The sequence below is a fragment of the Stomoxys calcitrans genome, chromosome 4 (assembly GCF_963082655.1).
Source record: "Stomoxys calcitrans chromosome 4, idStoCalc2.1, whole genome shotgun sequence".
In the NCBI taxonomy this organism is placed as follows: Eukaryota; Metazoa; Arthropoda; class Insecta; order Diptera; family Muscidae; genus Stomoxys; species Stomoxys calcitrans.
Window position 1 is genome coordinate 112,901,845 of NC_081555.1, and position 20,315 is coordinate 112,922,159.

The 20,315-nt window shown below is 41.8% G+C and overlaps 1 protein-coding gene across 1 annotated transcript; it reads right to left on the reverse strand.

Annotated features, from left to right (window-relative positions):
* Positions 1-1,055: 1,055 nt before the first annotated feature.
* On the reverse strand, positions 1,056-15,830 carry LOC106081180 (protein GPR107). Its single transcript, XM_013242972.2, has 9 exons — positions 15,508-15,830; positions 15,333-15,443; positions 15,131-15,276; positions 9,180-9,744; positions 9,011-9,112; positions 8,806-8,939; positions 8,594-8,743; positions 2,635-2,752; positions 1,056-2,572 (listed from the first exon to the last, which is right to left on the reverse strand). Exons 1-9 carry the CDS (start codon positions 15,670-15,672, stop codon positions 1,997-1,999), a joined length of 2,067 nt encoding a protein of 688 aa, XP_013098426.1. The 5' UTR covers positions 15,673-15,830; the 3' UTR covers positions 1,056-1,996.
* Positions 15,831-20,315: the final 4,485 nt, after the last annotated feature.

Sequence of the window (20,315 nt, forward strand, 5' to 3'; positions counted from 1 at the left end):
ACTTCTTGAGCCTCTAGAGTGCGCAATTCTTATCCGATTTAAATGAATTTTTGTATATAGTATTTTGTTATGATATCCAACAACTGTTTTAAATGAGGTTCAAATCGGTTCATAACCTGATATAGCTCCCATATAAACCGATCTTGGGTCTTGACTTTTTGATCCTCTAGAGTGCGCAATTCTTATCCGCTTGGAATGAAATTATGCACGACGTGTTTTGTTATCATATCCAATAAATGTGCCAAGTATGATTCAAATCGATCTATAACCTGATATAGCTGTCATATAAACCTATCTTGGGTCTTGACTTATTGAGCCTCTAGAGGGCGCAATTCTTATCCGATTTGAATGAATTTTTGCGCGAAGTATTTTGTTATAATATCCAACAACTGTGCCAAGTATGGTTCAAATCGGTTCATAACCTGATATAGCTGTCATATAAACCGATCTGGGGACTTGACTTCTTGAGCCTCTAGAGGGCGCAATTCCTATCCGATTTGGCTGAAATTTTGCATGACGTATTTTATGCTTACTTTCAACAACTGTGTCAAATAAGGTTCAAATCGGTTCATAACCTGATATAGCTGCCATATTAACCGATCTGGGATCTTGACTTCTTGAGCCTCTAGAGGTCGCAATTATTATCCGATTTGCCTGAAATTTTGTACGACGGATTATCTCATGACCATCAACATACGTGTTTATTATGGTCTAAATCGGTCTATAGCCCGATAAAGCTCCCATATAAATCCATCTCTCTATTTTGCTTCTTGAGCCCCCAAAGGGCGCAATTCTTATTCGAATTGGCTGACATTTTACACAGGTCTCCAACATATAATTTAATTGTGAGCCAAACCGGGCCATATCTTTATATCGCTCTAATAGCAGAGCAAATCTTTTCTTATATCCTTTTTTTCCTAAGAAGAGATGCCGGGAAAAGAACTTGACAAATGTGATCCATGGTGGAGGGTATATAAGATTCGGCCCAGCCGAACTTTGCACGCTTTTACTTGTTTTTTATTGATTCGGTAGTTCACAAAGAAAAAATAGCAAAATAAAGCATTATTTGTTTGGGAATTTATTTAAAAAGACTTAAATCTATCTCATTTATCTCATTGCAATTTAGCTAAAATATTTACTCGGTGTAATTATGGATTCTGGAAGTTGAGTTGAAAATGATGATTGCAGAATAAGCCAAAAATACATGGGAATGAACTAGGGTGTTGGCACTATTGGATGTGCTGTTAAACAAACAAATAAGGGCTATCAAAAAAATAAGAGTATAAGTCAAACATGTACAGCATTTCCATTCAAGTGTTTATAATGAAAAATAAAAGAAGGAAAAATTCAAACTTTTGCCAAATTTACGGAACGAAAATATGTTTTGAAAGAACAAATTTTGGGTTTTTACAACTGGAGTGATTTTTTTAAAAGACAATAAAAGTAGTTCAATTTGAAGAAGAGTTTAGTGTTACACAACTTGTAAAAAGTAAAAAAAAATGTTTATAAAATCAACCTTTTTTTTGTATAGCCAATTTGCAAAATTTGACACAATTTTCATGCCCTTGAAATATGGCAAATTCTCTAAATGTGGTTTTAAATAGTGTACAGCTCCCACAGGGAATCCTCAATGTAGTTTATTGTGTGTATGTTTCAAATGAGATTGATGTGCTGTTTTTTTCCGTTTTTTTGTTTTAATTACTCTACAATACCTTAAAAATACAACGACAAAAAAAAAATATTCACACAAATTAAGAAATTGTTGGGGCCAAAAATAGAATTAAAACAGCAGTATAACAACTTAGAACAAATCGGTTTCATTAAGTGATTCATTCAGTCAGTCTGATTATTTTTTGTTTTGTTTGCTTTAAGAAAACCATAAGGTGTAAACCTCAAAGGTAGATTTTATATAGTATGTATATATGTTATTTTAAATTATTATTATATAATAAAAACATACAATCTAAAAAAAAAAAACTTGGACAACTTAATAGATTTAATCGTATTCATGACTGGATTCGCGCTTAGATATTAGATTCTCCTTCTCCTCATCATTGCCCTCGATGATGGTGGTACCCGAACCCACATTACGACTTTGGGCCTTTGTACGATGTATGGTGTGTGTTAGACCGGATTCTGTAAGAACCTCAACCTCGTCGTCGTCATCATCATCGTCCACAGCAAAGTAGGGATGTGACGATGTGGGACGGAATTTATAGCCTGTCAATACGAAAAATACATAGGTGGCCATTTCACGGAACATCTCATCCAACCAGGCGTACTGGAAGGCCACTGTCATCTTCAGCAAGTAGACAATGATGCGCGTAAAGTAGATGTAGCAAACAATCATGATGTAAAATTGGCGGAATAGTTTCAATTTGCGTAGATTAATGGCTGCTTTGCCATCTGTAGCCGAGGCTTCATGCAAATGGCGTATTGACCAGACAATGGGGAATAAAATGGCACCACAACACAGCAAATCGACAAATATGAAAATGTTATGCCATGTTCTGAATTCAGCATCACTTTCTTCGGATTCCTCGATAATGATTTCGGCAACATTGGCCAAAACCTGTGGGGAAAAGGAGGCAACAATAAATAAAAAAAAAATACAAACATAATGCAAATATCTACCTGTAAAGGTATGACCACCATAAAAATCTTTTTATCCTTATCCGACAAAATGTGTTTAATAAAAGTCCAACCGGTTCCAATTAAAACGATGGTGATAAACAAAACTGCTCCTTTGAGTCTGAAAAAAAAAATGGAGTCAAAACGTTAAAAAAAGAAATATGGGAAATTTCCATATTAGGTCAGTAGGTCAAAACCCCAAAGGGTTCGACTTTTTATATAACCTCCACTTAAGATAAAGACTTTGCCATAACTGGAGCTAGACCTTGAGCGTCTGACAAAGATGCACCTTACAGGAACCAACTGAAACGGCTTGCCAAGTGTGTTCTCACGAAGCTAAGAATCATAAGCGCCCAGTCCCATGGCAGCCGGTTGTACGTACCGAATGGACCCTGGAATCCTACACTGCCGTCTCAGTGCACAACACGCTGCTACAACAACAACAACCATAAGCGCCACGCCTCAAGGTATTTTTAAGGTCGGCAACAAACTAGCTTAAGGTGACATGTTGAGCTTGTTTGAGGAAAAAAAAACCTAACTATCCGGGATCGAAGACTTTTTGGTGAAACGAAGATTTGAGGCGGAGCTAAAGGGTGATTTTTTTGAGGTTAGGATTTTCATGCATTAGTATTTGACAGATCACGTGGGATTTCAGACATGGTGTCAAAGAGAAAGATGCTCAGTATGCTTTGACATTTCATCATGAATAGACTTACTAACGAGCAACGCTTGCAAATCATTGAATTTTATTACTAAAATCAGTGTTCGGTTCGAAATGTGTTCAAATTTTGACAAATTTTGTTCAGCGATGAGGCTCATTTCTGGTTGAATGGCTACGTAAATAAGCAAAATTGCCGCATTTGGAGTGAAGATCAACCAGAAGCCGTTCAAGAACTGCCCATGCATCCCGAAAAATGCACTGTTTGGTGTGGTTTGTACGCTGGTGGAATCATTGGACCGTATTTTTTCAAAGATGCTGTTGGACGCAACGTTACGATGAATGAACACATTTCGAACCGAACACTGATTTTGGTAATAAAATTCAATGATTTGCAAGCGTTGCTCGTTAGTAAGTCTATTCATGATGAAATGTCAAAGCATACTGAGCATCTTTCTCTTTGACACCATGTCTGAAATCCCACGTGATCTGTCAAATACTAATGCATGAAAATCCTAACCTCAAAAAAATCACCCTTTAAAAGGTATACGAAGAGAATGCCGGCAAGTGATGGTTATGAACACCACATAGTTTGGAACTGTGAGCTTCGATTTGTGGGGTATTCATCGTCATAAAGAGCAGCTCAGCAGGGAGCTCAGCGCGTTCCCATCGGGCGGCACCGGTTATTGCCTAAATACTGAATACCAATGATACTCAATCCCATGGCAGCCGGTTGTACGTACCGGATTGACCCGATGAAGTCCTTCATCGGCAAGGGCTGCCGCCTCAGTGTACAACACACTGCTACAACAACAACAACAACCAATGATACTCGATATAACAAGGCGAGTTATTGGCGCCCATGGACCGTAACAAGCTTGCTCACCCATGAAGTTTCACGATGATAGCTACCTTCACATACGGAAATGTGGCTATGACAACAACAACAACTAGGAGGATTAAAAATAAAGCCTATGGAATAAAGCAGCATGCGGACGGAGACCTGTACTAAGACGAGACGTCACTCAATGTGACGTTTTCGTCCATTGTGATACCACAGGAACAGAAGAAGGAAGATGCCTTCTAGTTCCTGCCGTTGAACCATCCACATCGCTTAAAAAAGCCCAATAACTTGCGAATGTTCACATCCGCTAAATCAGACAGATTCTCAAAGAAATGAGAACCTAAAGTGGAACTTATTCTAACTGATAGTGCGAGACACGCACACAGAAGGTGTTCTAAAGTCTTTTCTTCCTCGATGTCCCTACAGCTTCTGCAAAAGTAGTTGCTGGCAACCTTCAGTTTGTCATCATGTTTTCCGATAAGACAGTGAACTGTCATGACGGACACAATGACTGAGACGTCTGTTCTAGCCAATGACAGCAAAGCAGTAGACCTCTTCAAGTCTAGATGAGGCCACATTGTTTTGGAAAGCTCACAGCCCCCTCTTTGTGACCATCTGTCATCCGTTGCCCTTCGGGCCTGGCCCTGAACACTTAGCTTACATGTCGCCAGAGGCATACCCACAGATTCCAATATGCCAGGAAGGTGTAGGGTAGTTTCTAGTCTCGCAAGCTCATCTGCGTTACAATTCCCTGGGATATCTTTGTGGCTCGGCACACAGAACAGGTGAATTTTGAACTGCTCAGCCATCTCGTTGAGAAATCTGCGATAATCGAGGGCGGTTTTTGTGTTCAGAAATACATTCTCCAGGGATTAAATGGTTGCATGGCTGTCTGAGAAGATATTTATCCCAATCATCGTAATGACATTATATCTTAGCCTTTCCACCACTTCCTTAATTGCAAGGATCTCTGCTTGATACACACTGCAGTGGTCGGGTAACCTTTCGATATGACCAGTTCTAGATCTTTAGAGTACCCAAAGCCCACCTGGTTGTTTATGGAGTTGAGTACCTTACTACTGTCCTCAGCCTATCTTTGAACACTCTTATAGTTCCCGATGTCTGGAAAATGTGCAGTGATCCCGCTACTGAAGCCAGTAAAGGACCCGAGTCGTACAGACTATCTTTCGTCTGCTTGATTCTGTTGAGTGTCAAGACCCAGGAACTCTGCGACTAACATGGGGTGCGTCCACAGGGATCTTGGTCTGAGTAGAGTGGGTGTGTGTTAAGCAGGTGACGTGTATCGTGTGGTCCCTGGTCACAATCGGGACATACATCTTGCACGTCGGCATCAATTCTTGCTCTGTAGGAGTTGAGGCTGCATCTGCCGGAACGTAATTGACCCAGAACTACTCTGGTTTGCTGGGGGAGGTCAATTTCTTCAGGTGCAATGGGAGGCGAGGACTACACTCACCCGGTAACCATTTACCGCATCTGAGGTCCTGTCATCCCGTCTACCGGGGCTCGAGAGTGACTTAACAGTAGACCACAGCTTGCCTAAACCTGTACCTAAGTTACTTTGCTCCAAGTGTTCCAGCCACAAATTCCGTTCAAGTTCATTGACTACCCTGTTTCCAGATTCAGTTTGCTGATTCTGAGGTTAGTGGGGTCCATACCACGAATTCTATCACGCTCGTCTTCGAGTACCAGTGCCTGCGACGGAAAATTGGGCCGCACTTGGGGTATTCGACCGGCTGGTAAAAAGCGAGCGGCTGCTGCCGCAATGATGTCTCGGAATTTCCTCTCGGCCATTGGCACATTCGAGAGGGTAGCAGTTCACTGAAGCAGGGATTGGTATACTCTCTGAAGTCAGCCCAATCGTTCTTCTTCTGATTGATAAACGTCCGACGCTCAGAGGTTATGAAGTCGGGTGGTCGGACGATGGTTAGAATTATGGGGAGGTGGTGTGACCCCAAAGAGATGACGACTTGCCAGGATACGTCACTCAGGAGATCAGGGGGTGCAATTGAGATGTCTGGCGAGCTGCTGCACCTCTTCGTAATTCTAGTGGTGGCATCCTCATTCACCTGTGCAATACGTGGAGCTTTCAATCTGCTCTGCCAAAGCTGTGACACGCTGGTCGTCACCTAGAGGAGAATGCCATGAAGTGTGATGCGCATTAAAGTCCCCCAGAACCAGACGATTATGGCCAGATAGTAGCCCATTTTATCGGACTTGTAAGCTTTGCCATTAATTGGGGCACAGCTACCAACCGGCGGTATATACACGTTGTAAATCTCTATCTCGGCAGTACCAGACCTGACAGCTACCCCCATACATTCCATGTATGGGTCACTAGCGTCAAGCGCAGGCGAGATAGGTCTATACTGCACGGAATGGTGTATAACGAAGGCCAATCTCCCACCTCCATTCCTTGAGCGATCCTTACGTAGCACATTGTATCCGTGACAACTGTGCATGCGGCAGGTGTTGGTCAGCTTTGTCTCCTGGATCGATGCGACCAATATATCTTTCCGACTCATAAAATCCACAATCTCATTGATCTTCCCAGGGAGTCCTTTGCAGTTAAGCTGCAAAAACGATACACTTCCCGGCAGTGGCCTAGCAATATTTGGACTGAAATGCTGCCGTTGCGTATATTGCCATACAGGAGAGGTCGGGGGGTCACATAATGCGACGACGAGGATGCAGAAGGCGACGACGAAGACGCTTGTGACCACGCGCCGGCAAATGTGTGCGGTGATGGAATGCAAAGCAAGTGTTGTGCTATGCAGTTTTCGAAACCATACTGATACGCGTTTGGCTACTGGTGAGAGAAGGGAGATCGGTCTGCCCGACTCCCTTTTCTTGGATCCTTTTTAGGCTTCAGTATCGGGATTACTCTGTCCAACTTTCAGACATTGGATACTAAAAGAGTGTTCAAAGTCAGTTTGTGGACAGTTGTAAGGTACTCGACTCCAGGTAGATCCAGTTTCTTCAGCATCAGTGTAGAGATTCCGTTGGGGCCCAACGACTTGGATGACTTTTCGTCACGGATGAGATTCGTAACTTCGCCCACGGTAAACTGTCATGGCTGTCCTTCGGCTCGGAGACAACGGATACGACAAATGGCTCTCCTCCTAGCCCTGTCACTCTCAGGATGTATTGGGTTGCCCAAAAGGTAATTGTGGATTTTTTAAAAGAAAGTAAATGCATTTTTAATAAAACTTAGAATGAACTTTAATCAAATATACTTTTTTTACGCTTTTTTTCTAAAGCAAGCTAAAAGTAACAGCTGATAACTGACAGAAGAAAGAATGCAATTACAGAGTCACAAGCTGTGAAAAAATTTGTCAAATGAAAAATCCGCAATTACTTTTTGGGCAACCCAATACAATTAATTGAAGGATGTCGCCAAAAGTGACTGAGGTCCTGTCGTCCTGTCTACCTGATTTCGAGTGTGACTTTACAGTATACCATAGCTTGCCTAAACTGGCACCTTAGTTAAATTGCTCCAAGTGTTCCAGCCACAAATTTCGCTTAAATACGTTGACTACCCTGTTTATTTCCAGATTCAGCTCGCTGATTCTGGGTTTAGTGGGGCTCGTGCAACGAAGCCGACCCAATCGGCTTCAGAGCAAGATCGAAAATGCATCCACTCCATGCACCGGTTACACCTCACCAACACTGACCGATGATGGAGGCGGTTCGGGCAAACCGAACAGAACCAGGGTCCGGGGTTCTTTTCAATCCCGGCACAGACCACAAGCGGGCGGAGAAGGCACTCCGGGATGTGCCTCCCCCATGACGAAGAAAGACGAACACGTACACTGAGGCGGCAGCCCTTGCCGATGAGGATTCCATCGGGTCAATCCGGTGCGTACAATCGGCTGCCATGGGATTGAATTTTCTTTTTTTTTAACGACCAAAAGCTCTTACTTCCACTTGGAGATGCAATAACTTTGAGAGAAGGATATTTTTATTCAAACGCAAATTCCGGAATGTCTCCTCTTCGATCTGACAGTATTCCTGCATGCTTGGTTAAACCAACATTTTTTCTCACATTATATTAGTTGGCTCCGGTTAGAAGTGTTAGTATTGGGTTGCCCAAAAAGTAATTGCGGATTTTTTAAAAGAAAGTAAATGAATTTTTAATAAAACTTAGAATGAACTTTAATCAAATATACTTTTTTTACACTTTTTTTCTAAAGCAAGCTAAAAGTAACAGCTGATAACTGACAGAAGAAAGAATGCAATTACAGAGTCACAAGCTGTGAAAAAATTTGTCAACGCCGACTATATGAAAAATCCGCAATTACTTTTTGGGCAGCCCAATACATTAATAGTCCAGATAAAAATATGTACACTGAGGCGACAGTCACTGGCCGGTGTATAAAACACGCTGCTATAGGACTCTAAACTAAGTCGTAATATTTAAACAATTGTTCTTTAATACTTACAAATGCGCAATATAGTACAAAATCGCCCAAGCTTCCACATGTTCGCCACGAATTTCAATAAAATGATAGTTTATTGAATGGAACATCAATGAAAGTGATTTTAGGAACACCAAAACGGCCATGATGTAATGAATTTTGTATACAGTGTGCCTAGAAATACAAAACGAAAAAATTATAAAAAAAGAAACCAAACAACAACTATGACAACTTACTTGCTCTTCTTTAAGATGAAAACCCAAAAGAGGCCAGATAAAAAGAATAACAAAGACATCATAAGATATAGGGCGGGTAAAGGCATTTCACCAGCTGATAAATAATTTCCATTATTGTTTTCCTCAATATCGACCTGAGAAAAACAAACATACATACATCCATCAATAAAAGTCAATATTTTTTATGTAACCTAGCTAGGCTTACCACAAACGAAACCTGCTTCTCACTGCCATGATAATTTTCACAATTATGGAAATATAAATTATATAGACCTTCCTCATGTAGGGTGGCAACAAACATGGCAAACTTGCAAACAAAAGGATAAGGATAATAATCGAGAATCGGAGGGTAATTTTTCACAAAAAATACCTACCGACATATTGTAATTGTTTACTCCATTTATCACTGTCTTTGTCAAGGGCAATGCCAAATCCGAGCAAAACTCATGCGAATGTAGAGAATTTTCATTGGAAAATGCTGACATGTCTTGAGCAACATAGGTTGAGGGAGTTGGCACAGAATTTATTTGTTGTTTTTCATGTGGACTTTTCTCCTCCACTTTAGGCTGAGATTTACTCTCCTCCACAGGTTTGTTTTGAGCAACTGGTGGCAATAGTTTTAGCTCATCCAATCTATCCTCTGATATGACATTATCTTCATCATTCTTTAGGGGACCTTGGGGCTTTGAGGGCATTATAGGAACTTCATAGGAGTCATCTTCATCTAGACCATCTAAACCAGCAGCTGCAGCATTTTCATCGACATTGGCTTTACCCTCATGTGGGGCAAGATCACGTCTTCGTCGTCGCGGTCCCAAAACCAAATTGTCCCCATGAGTTTTGTGGGCTGATTGTCTCTTGTTGCGATACATGGGAAACATGGAGCTGTCTCGATAGATTTGTTGGTTGCGCCATTCGGGGGAACATTTTACATGGACTCTGTGTAGTAGAAAGATATTCTTATTGATATGGCTACAAACTTGGCTATGTAAAGCAAATTGGTATTGCATCACCAACAAGTTGTTGGAAGTTATAAACACCTAAATAAACATTTGACTCATGTGACCATGACTAATTTCACTTATCGCCTATAGAACGATAAAAGAGTAAAGCTGTAAAAGTGGTAACTGCTACTACAAGCTCCGAGACAAAGGCAAAAATAAGTACAAGCAATTGCATTGCTATGGTCTCCGAGAAAAGTCAATGAGGCAACCACATTTGTATGTGGAGGTCAATCCTCGTCAAGCTCCATAGGTGAGCAAGCTCATTCCGGTCCATAGGACCAATCGCCGCGGGAATGTTAAGGTCATTGGTTGTTTAAAGGCGCTAATAACTCGCCTTGTCATATCGAGCATCATAGGCACTCAGTATTTAAGCAAGAGTCGATGCCGACCGGCCTCTCAATGAGATTCACCACTCGTGCCTCCTATGGAGCATCCCACAATCCGCAATCTGACGGATTCCGATTTGTATGGCTTGTAATGACGATGCAAGCCATACAAATCGGAACTGAGAGTTCCAAACCGTGTGCTATTCATTGTTTTTATTGTTGTTCTAGCAGTTTGTTGTGTTCTATTGGGTTGCCCAAAAAGTAATTGCGGATTTTTCATATAGTCGGCGTTGACAAATTTTTTCACAGCTTGTGACTCTGTAATTGCATTCTTTCTTCTATCAGTTATCAGCTGTTACTTTTAGCTTGCTTTAGAAAAAAAGTGTAAAAAAAGTATATTTGATTAAAGTTCATTCTAAGTTTTATTAAAAATGCATTTACTTTCTTTAAAAAAATCCGCAATTACTTTTTGGGCAACCCAACATCTTTCGTCTCCTTGATTCTGTTGAGAGTTAAAATCCAGGAACTTTGGGGCTAACATGGGTTGCGTCTAGAGGGATCTAGGTCAGAGTCGAGTGGGTCTGGCTGGGCAGTTAAACAGGTGGCGTGTATCGTGTGGTCCCTGGTCACAATCGGGACATACATCCTGCACGTCGGCATCACTCCTTGCTCTGTAGGAGTTGAGGCGGCTGTATCTACCGGAACGTAATTGAGCCAGAACTACTCTGGTTTGCCGGGGGGTCAATTTCTTCAGGTCGTTCTCCAAGGACTACATTCACCCGGTAGCTATTTACCGCATCTGCTACCGTATCTGCATGAATGTTGTCTAGATCCGCTTGTTATGCCGCTTGATCTAGAGGTTCTCTCTTGTAGCACTGAACCTTATGTAGATCTACCTTAAGGAATCTGGGCGTCATCACAAGATTATGATTTGGGTGGTCTCTGCAATAACAGCCCAAAAGGTATTGCTTAGACAGCATGTAGCTATGTGTTCCCACTGGTAGGATTTTTGTCTCCTGATGGAGGTGGTTCACATGAAAACTGAGGAGACAGCCCGTGGCAGTTCGGACGGCGGCATTCAGACAGATCTGAATATTATTCCACTGCGTGTCACAGAGCTGACGAGACCTCACTGGCGCTGCATAACTTAACACAGACCCGCCAATTGCTTTGTACGTGGTCAACAAGGTTTCTTTATCTGCACCTAAGTGACCTGAGGAACTTGTTTCTACTTTTGACTTTATCGCAAACTGCTGTGTCATGTGGGAGAATATCAAATGTGACACCAAGTTTTTTTGGACACTTGATGGTCGGAATCATTTCTCCATCGACCATCACAGTCAGCTCAGTATTCACCTCACGCGTATTTGTAGTGAACAATGTGGCTGAAGATTTGATGGCATATATCTTCAGATTTCTTGCAGCGAAATATGAGGCAAGTTCGTTGAGATAGAAGTTCAACCTATCGGAATTTGACACATGGTCTGCGAGAGAAGCGGGTAGCAACCGAGATTGCTTGTCGCATGTCCTCCAACTTAACCTAACCTCAACCTATTTTGTACTCCTTAAACTCTAAATGGCGTCATGCCCCATGTTGATGATATCTCCAGAGGGCAGGGACCACACGATGTACGGGTTGCTAGATTTAAATATTTAAGAGAACCCACCAAGCAAATTGAGAATGAAGGCACCACACAACACAAACCTTTTTGTGACTATGCCACTACCGCCTAGAGGTAAAATATTTTCTGAATACCTGGCGACAACATCAACGGTGGTTATTCCCTCTGATGCTAGATACACCCTGCAATCCTAGGGCAGCCGGCTGTACGTACCGGATTGAACCAATGAATCCCTTCATCGGCAAGGGCTGCCGCCTCAGTGTGCCACACACTGCTACAGCAACAACCCGGCACGAGATTACTATGAGCACCACACAGGCTGGAACTTTGAACTCCGATCTGTGTGGTGTTCATTGTTATCACGAGAAGCATAGCTGCGAGCTTCCGGGCGCGTCCACAGGTTGTGGATAGTGGACAATCAGCGGTATGGAGCAGAGATTCTCAGTGAGAGGCCGGGTGGCGCCGGCTCTTGCATAAATACTGAGAACCTTTGATGCTCGATATGACAAGGCGAGTTTTTGGCGCCTTTAAATAACCAATGGCCATGATTTTCCAGCGACCGGTCCTTTGGACCGGAACAAGTTTGCTCACCTATAGGAGCTATATGAGGATCGCCTCCTCCTCATATAGACAAGTGGCTACAACAACAACTAGTGAGCAATCCCATGGCAGCCGGTTGTACGTACCGCATTGACCCGATGGTCAATCCTATATCGGTAAGGGCTGCCGCCTCAGTGTACAGCACACTGCTACAACAACAACAACCAGTGAGACCAGTGTACATTGGACCTTTTTTTATAGGCAATCCGGATGTTATAGATGAGGTTTGTCAATTGTAAGGTAACATATTTTTAGAGATCTTTTTCATGTGGAGGTGGCGATCCTTTTTTCATGTGGAGGTGGCGATCCTTGTCATGCTCCTGATGTGAGCAAGCTCATTCCGGTGCAAAGGACCGATTGCTGCGGGAACAGGGTGGCAGTTGGTTAAACGCGCCAACAACTCGCCTTGTCATATCGAGCATCATAGGCACACAGTATTTGCGCAAGACTCGTGCTACCACTGATTGTCCGCGACTGCCGTTGCAGCTACTTCGTATGGAGCATTACACTATCCGCAACCTGTGGACGAGCTTGATAATTCGCAGCTTCTCGTGGCAGCAATGAACACCACACAGATCGGACCTCATTGTTCCAGCCTGTGTGGTGCTCACAGCTATCCCGTGCCGGGAAGGAATGGTATCTCAAATTAGCTACCATACAAAGATTTTCAAATATTTGACCTTGTCAGATATCAGATTTCGATATCTGACAAGGTCAAAAACTTAGGTGTGATCTTGGACAGGATACTGAATTGGAAGTGTCACATTCAGGAGCGTACTGAGAAGGCTCTCAGATGTTGGGCACTATATAGACGAGCCGTTGGCTCGAAATGGGGCCTGAATCCGAGGATAGTTCACTGGCATTACAGGAGCGTGATTAGACCTTGCTTGCTTACTTACGCCTCAGTAGTTTGGTGGACTGCTATGGAGAAAAAGTGCAACATAAGTACCATACAACAGGTTCAGAGAACATGTTGTCTTGGCATAGGCGGATCGATGAGGACCAAGCCCACTAGGGCACTGGAGACTATTTTAGATATCCGACCCATTGACACACAGATTAATTGTGAGGTAGCCACTACGGCTATGAGACTTAAGGCGATGGGAGAATGGATTGAGGATGGGAACAGCTCATACCATCGCGGTATAATCGAGGCTACGATAGAACCCCTGGTAGGAAGTGAAGAGGTTTCCGATCGGATACCAGGGATGAACCTTGAAGTCGAGTGCGAGGCACTGCTGCCATCGGCAGTCTTGGATTGACGGAACCCTTTTATTGCCATGTAGAAGATCATGTTACACGGATGGATCAAAGCTAGAGGACAGAATGGGCCCGGGGGTATACATTGAGAACCCAGGCACTGAGATCTGTTTTAGACTGCCTGACAATAATACGGTCCTGCAGGCGGAGATCCGGGCGATCACGGAATGTGTAAAGTGGTGTGGTGCTAACGCGAGGACGTCGAGTGTAAACATCTATACCGACAGTAAAATTGCTATAAGGACAATAACAACAAGGACGGTAAGGTCACGAACAGTCTTGCAGTGTAAGAAGGAGATTAACGCCTTCTCTGAGAATGGCAAAATCCACATCGTTTGGGTGCCGGGCCATAACGGAGTCTGCCGTCAATAAACTTGGTTAACCCGAAGCCTTTCGAGTCAGCGCAATCCGAGTTAAGGGAGTGGGCGACGAATGCTCATGCAACATTGTGGAATAGCGAAACGGTCGGTAGGACGGCGAAAATCCTATGGGGGGATCTAGATCGTGAGAAGATGAGGCTATTACTGAAAGGAAGCAAGAAGGAGGTATCATAACGGGAAACAGGACTACGAGCTCAAAATCGGTGCGGCAAGAGATAGCATGTGTAGGGCATACGGGGAAAATGATGAGACGTTGGAGCATTTCCCTTGTCATTGTCCGGCTTTTGCGTCTAACAGATACCGGCACCTAGGTAGACACAATACCAGACATGAACCAACTTAGGGGAGAGGTTTTGAAAACAGTTAAGGATTTTCTAGGTAACACAGAATTCCTAAATTAAAATTTTCTTTTTAGAATTTTCTAAGCCGATTACTGGCTTAGGTGTATGCCCATGTTGTTGTTGTTGTTGTTGTAACAGTGTGTTGTACACTGAGGCGGCAGCCCTTGCCGATGAAGGACTTCATCGGGTCAATCCGGTACGTACAACCGGCTGCCATGGGATTGGTGTATGCCCATAGTGGCATGGGGTGGATTCATATCTGCACTCTCTTTTCAACCTAACCTAACCCAACCTAAGATTTCAGTTGTCATCTGCGATTGATGCCGACATGGTAAAGTTGGTCCCGCATTCTAAACATGATACACTCGATACCTCACCGGTTTATTAGTGCAGCCAATTGTACTTAACAAGGAACCAAATCTTTCTGGACATATTCTAGCCAAGTTGAAGAGGCATTAGATCTGGATATTTTACAGAAACTATGCAAACAAATAATTAATGAAAAAAAAAGATCAATACGATTGAGGTTACTACACTCCTTTTTCTAAAAAAATTATAAAATCGAAGTTATAGCACTCGAGCGGTTGAACAAAAATGTAACTCGATGATTTATATTTTCCAAAACTTTTCAACAACCTCGGTTTTGTTTATCTTATGCCTATTAATCAACACAAAACACCCGTTGTCACAGAGACACCCATCCCCTAACACTTGCAATACAAACTTCCCCCCGCGGAGACAATGACGATTGATTTGTTGCGAAAAAAAAACACAAATCCCCACACAACTTACTGTAGTTTCTTCAAGTCAAATAAGAAGAATAGAATGGGACCACTCCTTTGCAAACCGGATGATTCTTCGAGCAAGCATTTATTTTGATGGGAATCCAAATAGGGATTCATTTGGTCTATGGTAGTTTTGTCCAGAGAAAGGCCAATCTGGAAGGAAGGAAAGTGTGAAGACAAAACTCATCTTAAAGATTTCAACAACTTACATTCTCATTGCCTTTCTCATCGGAGAGAACAAGATTACTTAATTTCACATTCAAATGGCCATGGGTGTAGAAACCAAAAGTGGATAGGGCTATGTATGGGCGACTATCAGTCTGCCGAAAGAAAAGAAAATGCCTTTCAATAATAAATCGCAGGTGTTTATTTCGTCGCAGTTACCTGCACTTCCAAATGATGTTTGCGACCCTCCACCAATTTTGAGTGGAAAAATGCGGCTATTACGCTTAAAACAAATATTGATTTGGCCAACGTCATTGAACCGCACCACATCCTTCCCAACAATGAAGACGCCGTTGCTTGTGGCCTATATATTGGGTTTTTCATCAATGGGTGGTGGCCTGATACACAAAATGACTTATCCAAATGTCTCTAAACTGCGTACGATTTGCGTTAAGTTTTTGTAGTTTTTTTTTTTATTTCTTTTTTGTTATAAATAAACCGTGTAGTTATATAGGATTTTACGTGAGAATACCTTTTGGAATATAAAAATCGATTTTCTGCTAATCGATTATTTGTGTAAAACGACGAAGTAGACTTTTAAAGAATAAAAAAAATCGAAGTAGACTATGAAATCGAGTTATCGAATTTTCTGTTAAAATGCCGGTACGCAACTCACATGAAATTTTCGTTGCCATAAGATAAAGCATATCATAAGCAAAATTTTCGGTTTTGATACCGAAAATTTCACTCAAATGGAATTACTTTCCGTAACGGGGTGATAAAAGAGCCAGAGGGGAATATTTGCTTGCAACTATAGATAAGTACGCACCTTTAGAGATTTTCGGTTGCAGCCAAGACATTTATTGCTTTGTTTTATTTTAGTACTGTATATTGAAAATCACTATTAATCGGTTCTTATCCCGGCACGGGAAAACTGCGAGCATCACACAGGATGAAACTTTGAGCTCCAATCTGTATTGTGTAATATTTTTGTCACGAGAAGCTTAGCTGAGAGCTACCGTTAACATGTTGCGGATAGTGGAATGCTCCCTACGGAGTAGCTGCGAGTGAAGAGTCTCAGTCAGGGGAGGGTGGCATCGGCTCTTGCTTAAATATTGAGTGCCTATGATGCTCGATACGACAAGCCGAGAGATTGGCGCCTTTAAATAACCAATGGCCATCATGTTCCTACGGCGATCGGTCGTATAGACCGGAACAAGCTTGCTCGCCTATAAGGGCTTGACGAGAATCGCCTCCTTCACATGCAAATGTGGCTACAACAACAACAATCGGTTTTGATTATTTGTTATCGCATGATACCGATAACTGCAAGACGTGTCGATTTTAAGTAATTTTGACGATTTTTTTGCCCAATGTGACGCTTGCCAATTTTTTGCTTTATATCCCTTTTCGTGTTGACCATTTTTTTACTTTGAAGGTCACATAATTATTAGGATCATATTGCAAATTTTCCACGAATATTCCATTAAGGAAATGGGGGGCAAACTTCTCACATATCAGTGAGGGCTGTCCGATTCAAGTTTAAGCTCAATGAAAAGGGACCTCCTTTTTGTAGCCGAGCCCTTACATCTTGCCGTTCCTCTTTGGGGAGAAGTTTTTATATCGCTCAGCTAAAAAAATTCATTGAAAAATCTTAATTTCAATAAAAATTTATTATACCCACCAGCGTAGGATAGGGGGTATATTCATTTAGTCATTCCGTTTGCAACACATCGAAATATCAATTTCTGACCCTACAAAGTATTGTATATATATTTTGGATCGTCGTAAAATTCTAAAACGATTTAACGATGTCCGTGTGTCTGTCTGTCCGTCCGTCTGTTATAATCACTCTAGAACCTTCAAAAATTAAGATATTGAGCTGAAATATGGCACAGATACGTCTTTTTGGTGCACGCTGGTTAAGTTCTTGAACGGGCCAAATCGGATCATATTTGGATATAGCTGCTATATAGACCGATTTTTCGATAAAGGGTCTAATGCCCATAAAAGCTTTATTTTTCATCCGATTTCGCTGAAATTGGAAACAGTTAGTAGTTTAAGGTTTCCCGACCACTGACCCAAATATGGTACAGATCGGACTATATTTAAATATAGCTGCCATATAGACCGATCTCCCGATAAAGGATCTATGCACATTAATGCTGTAGTTTTTATCCGATTTCGCTGAAATTTGAAACAGTGAGTAGTTTTAGTCTTCCAGACATCTGACCTTAATATGGATTAGATAGGACTATATTCGGATGTAGCTGCCCTATAGACCGATCTGCTGATAAAGGTTCTGACGCCCATAAAAGCTTTATTTATTACCCAATTTCGCCGAAATTTGAAACAGTAAGTTATCTTAAGCATCCCGACACCTGACTTAAATATGGTTTAGATCGGACTTTATATGGATATAGCTGCCATATAGACCGATCTCCCGATAAAGGTCTGAAGCCCATAAAAGTTTTATGTTTTAACCTATTTGGCTGAAATTTTAACAGTGAGTAGTTTTAGGCCTCCCACTTATGTTGCACTTTTTCTCCATTGCAGTCCACCAAACTACTGAGGCGTAAGTAAGTATTGGTCTAATCACGCTCCTGTAGAGCCAGTGGACTATCCTTGGATTAAGGCCCCATTTCGAGCCTACGGCCCGTCTACATAGTGCCCAACATCTGTGCTCCTTCTCAGTACGCTCCTGAATGTGACACAGTCAGCATCCGTAATCCAGTTTCCTGTCCAAGATCACACCTAAGTATTTGACCTTGTCAGATATTGAAATCGTCTTATTGAGGAAACTTGGTGCGTTAAATTGGCTCACCTTCGTCTTCCTCGTGAACAGGCATATTTCAGTCTTCTCTGGGTTAACATTGAGACCTCTGGGTCTAGCCCAGTCATATGCCATATGCAAGACGCTTTCGGCCCTTCTGCATAGTTCGTTCGGATCCTTACCTCTTAGAAGTATTATAACATCGTCGGGTTCAAATCCCTCCTCAGTCAGCATCCGTAATAGGTCATTTACAGTGGTCACCCTGTGACGTGCCCTGTGCCACTTTCTCCCTTATATTTATGCCATGGGACACACAATTTATTCACCTGTTCCTTAGCATATGGTTTATCCAGTCTCTAAGGACCGGGTCCACCCGATACTGGTCTAGGGATTGGATGAATGTGTCGGTCCGCACATTGTTAAAAAATATTGGACATTACTTGGCATACCTTGGAAATGCTGATTTATGCTTGTTTTTATAAAATTTAGGAGAATACCGCCGCTGTCTACTATCTTCTACAGTAATTCCGGCAGGTCAAAAAGTGTGTAGGCGAGCTTGTCACTATAATGTAAATGAATGAGTGTTTTGAATATCCTTTCAATCGTATATTACCGTCCTGTACGGAGGGATGCTGCCTTATGGGCAATGGCTGCATTAGTGAAAATTGAAAGTTTAATAAATAAACAGTCGATTAACAGATATAAAAAAATTTTCAACTTTTCTACATTATATTAAGTGTAAATTGGGATTACCTCATTGGGATTCGTGTGTTTGCTGCTACTACTACTACTTCTAATTGTAAAAAATGCTTACGTAAGTGTATTAAAAGGTTCACGCAAAAAAAATTATTCGTTTGACATAAAGGATATTTTCGCCAAGTAAACTTCTTTTCTGAAAAACGTTGGACTTTGTTTACGATAAAAGCGCATACTTTTATACCCTACATCACTACAGTGTGGTACAGGTATTATAACTTAGTGCATTTGTTTGTAGCACCCAAAAGGAAGAGAAATAGACCCATTGATAAGTATACTGATCGGCCCAGAATCACTTTCTGATTCGATTTAGCTATGTCCGTCTGTCTGTCTGTCCATGTTAATTTGTGTACAAATTACAGGTCGCAGTTTTCACCCTATCATTTTCAAATTTGGTACAGACATGTTTTTTGGCCTAGAGGCGAAGCCTAATGAAATTGGAAAAAATCGGTTCAGATTTGGATATAGCTCCCATATATATGTTCGTCCGATTTATATATATAACAAGTAAAAGCGTGATAAGTTCGGCCGGGCCGAATCTTATATACCCTCCACCATGGATCGCATTTGTCAAGTTCTTTTCCCGGCATCTCTTCTTAGGCAAAAAAGGATATAAGAAAAGATTTGCTCTGCTATTAGAGCGATATCAAGATTAAGGGTCGGTTTGGGTCACAATTAAATTATATGTTGGAGACCTGTGCAAAATGTCAGCCAATTCAAATAAGAATTGCGCGTTTTGGGGGCTCAAGAAGTAAAATAGAGAGATCGATTTATATGGGAGCTGTGTCGGGCTATAGACCGATTCAGACCATAATAAACACGTATGTTAATGGTTATGAGAGGATCCGTCGCACAAAATTTCAGACAAATCGGATAATAATTGCGACCTCTAGAGGCTCAAAGAGTCAAGATCCCACATCGGTTTATATGGCAGCTATATCAGGTTATGAACCGATTTGAACCTTATTTGACACAGTTGTTGAAAGTAGGAATAAAATACGTCATGCAAATTTTCAGCCAAATCGGATAAGAAATGCGTCCTCTAGAGGCTCAAGAAGTCAAGACCCAAGATCGGTTTATATGACAGCTATATCAGGTTATGAACCGATTTGAACCATACTTGGCACAGTTGTTAGATATCATAACAAAATACTTCGTGCAAAATTTCATTCCAATCGGATAAGAAATGCGCCCTCTAGAGGCTCAAGAAGTCAAGATCCAAGATCGGTTTGTATGGCAGCTATATCAAAACATGGACCGATATGGCCCATTTATAATTCCAACCGACCTACACTAATAAAAAGTATTTGTGCAAAATTTCAAGCGGCTAGCTTTACTCCTTCGGAAGTTAGCGTGCTTTCGACAGACGGACGGACGGACGGACATGGCTAGATCAACATAAAATGTCGCGACGATTAAGAATATATATACTTTATGGGGTCTCAGACGAATATTTCAAGTAGTTACAAACAGAATGACGAAATTAGTATACCCCCCA

Bases quoted from the DNA above. Each gene is read 5' to 3' on its own strand.
- LOC106081180 (XM_013242972.2), bottom strand. From the start codon at position 15,672: ATGAAAAACCCAATATATAGGCCACAAGCAACGGCGTCTTCATTGTTG. The intron at 15,277-15,332 runs GTAAGTTGTTGA...CCTTCCTTCCAG, and splicing joins ATGAGAAAGGCAATGAGAAT to ATTGGCCTTTCTCTGGACAA. The intron at 8,744-8,805 runs GTAAGTTGTCAT...TTGTATTTCTAG, and splicing joins TTCATCTTAAAGAAGAGCAA to GCACACTGTATACAAAATTC.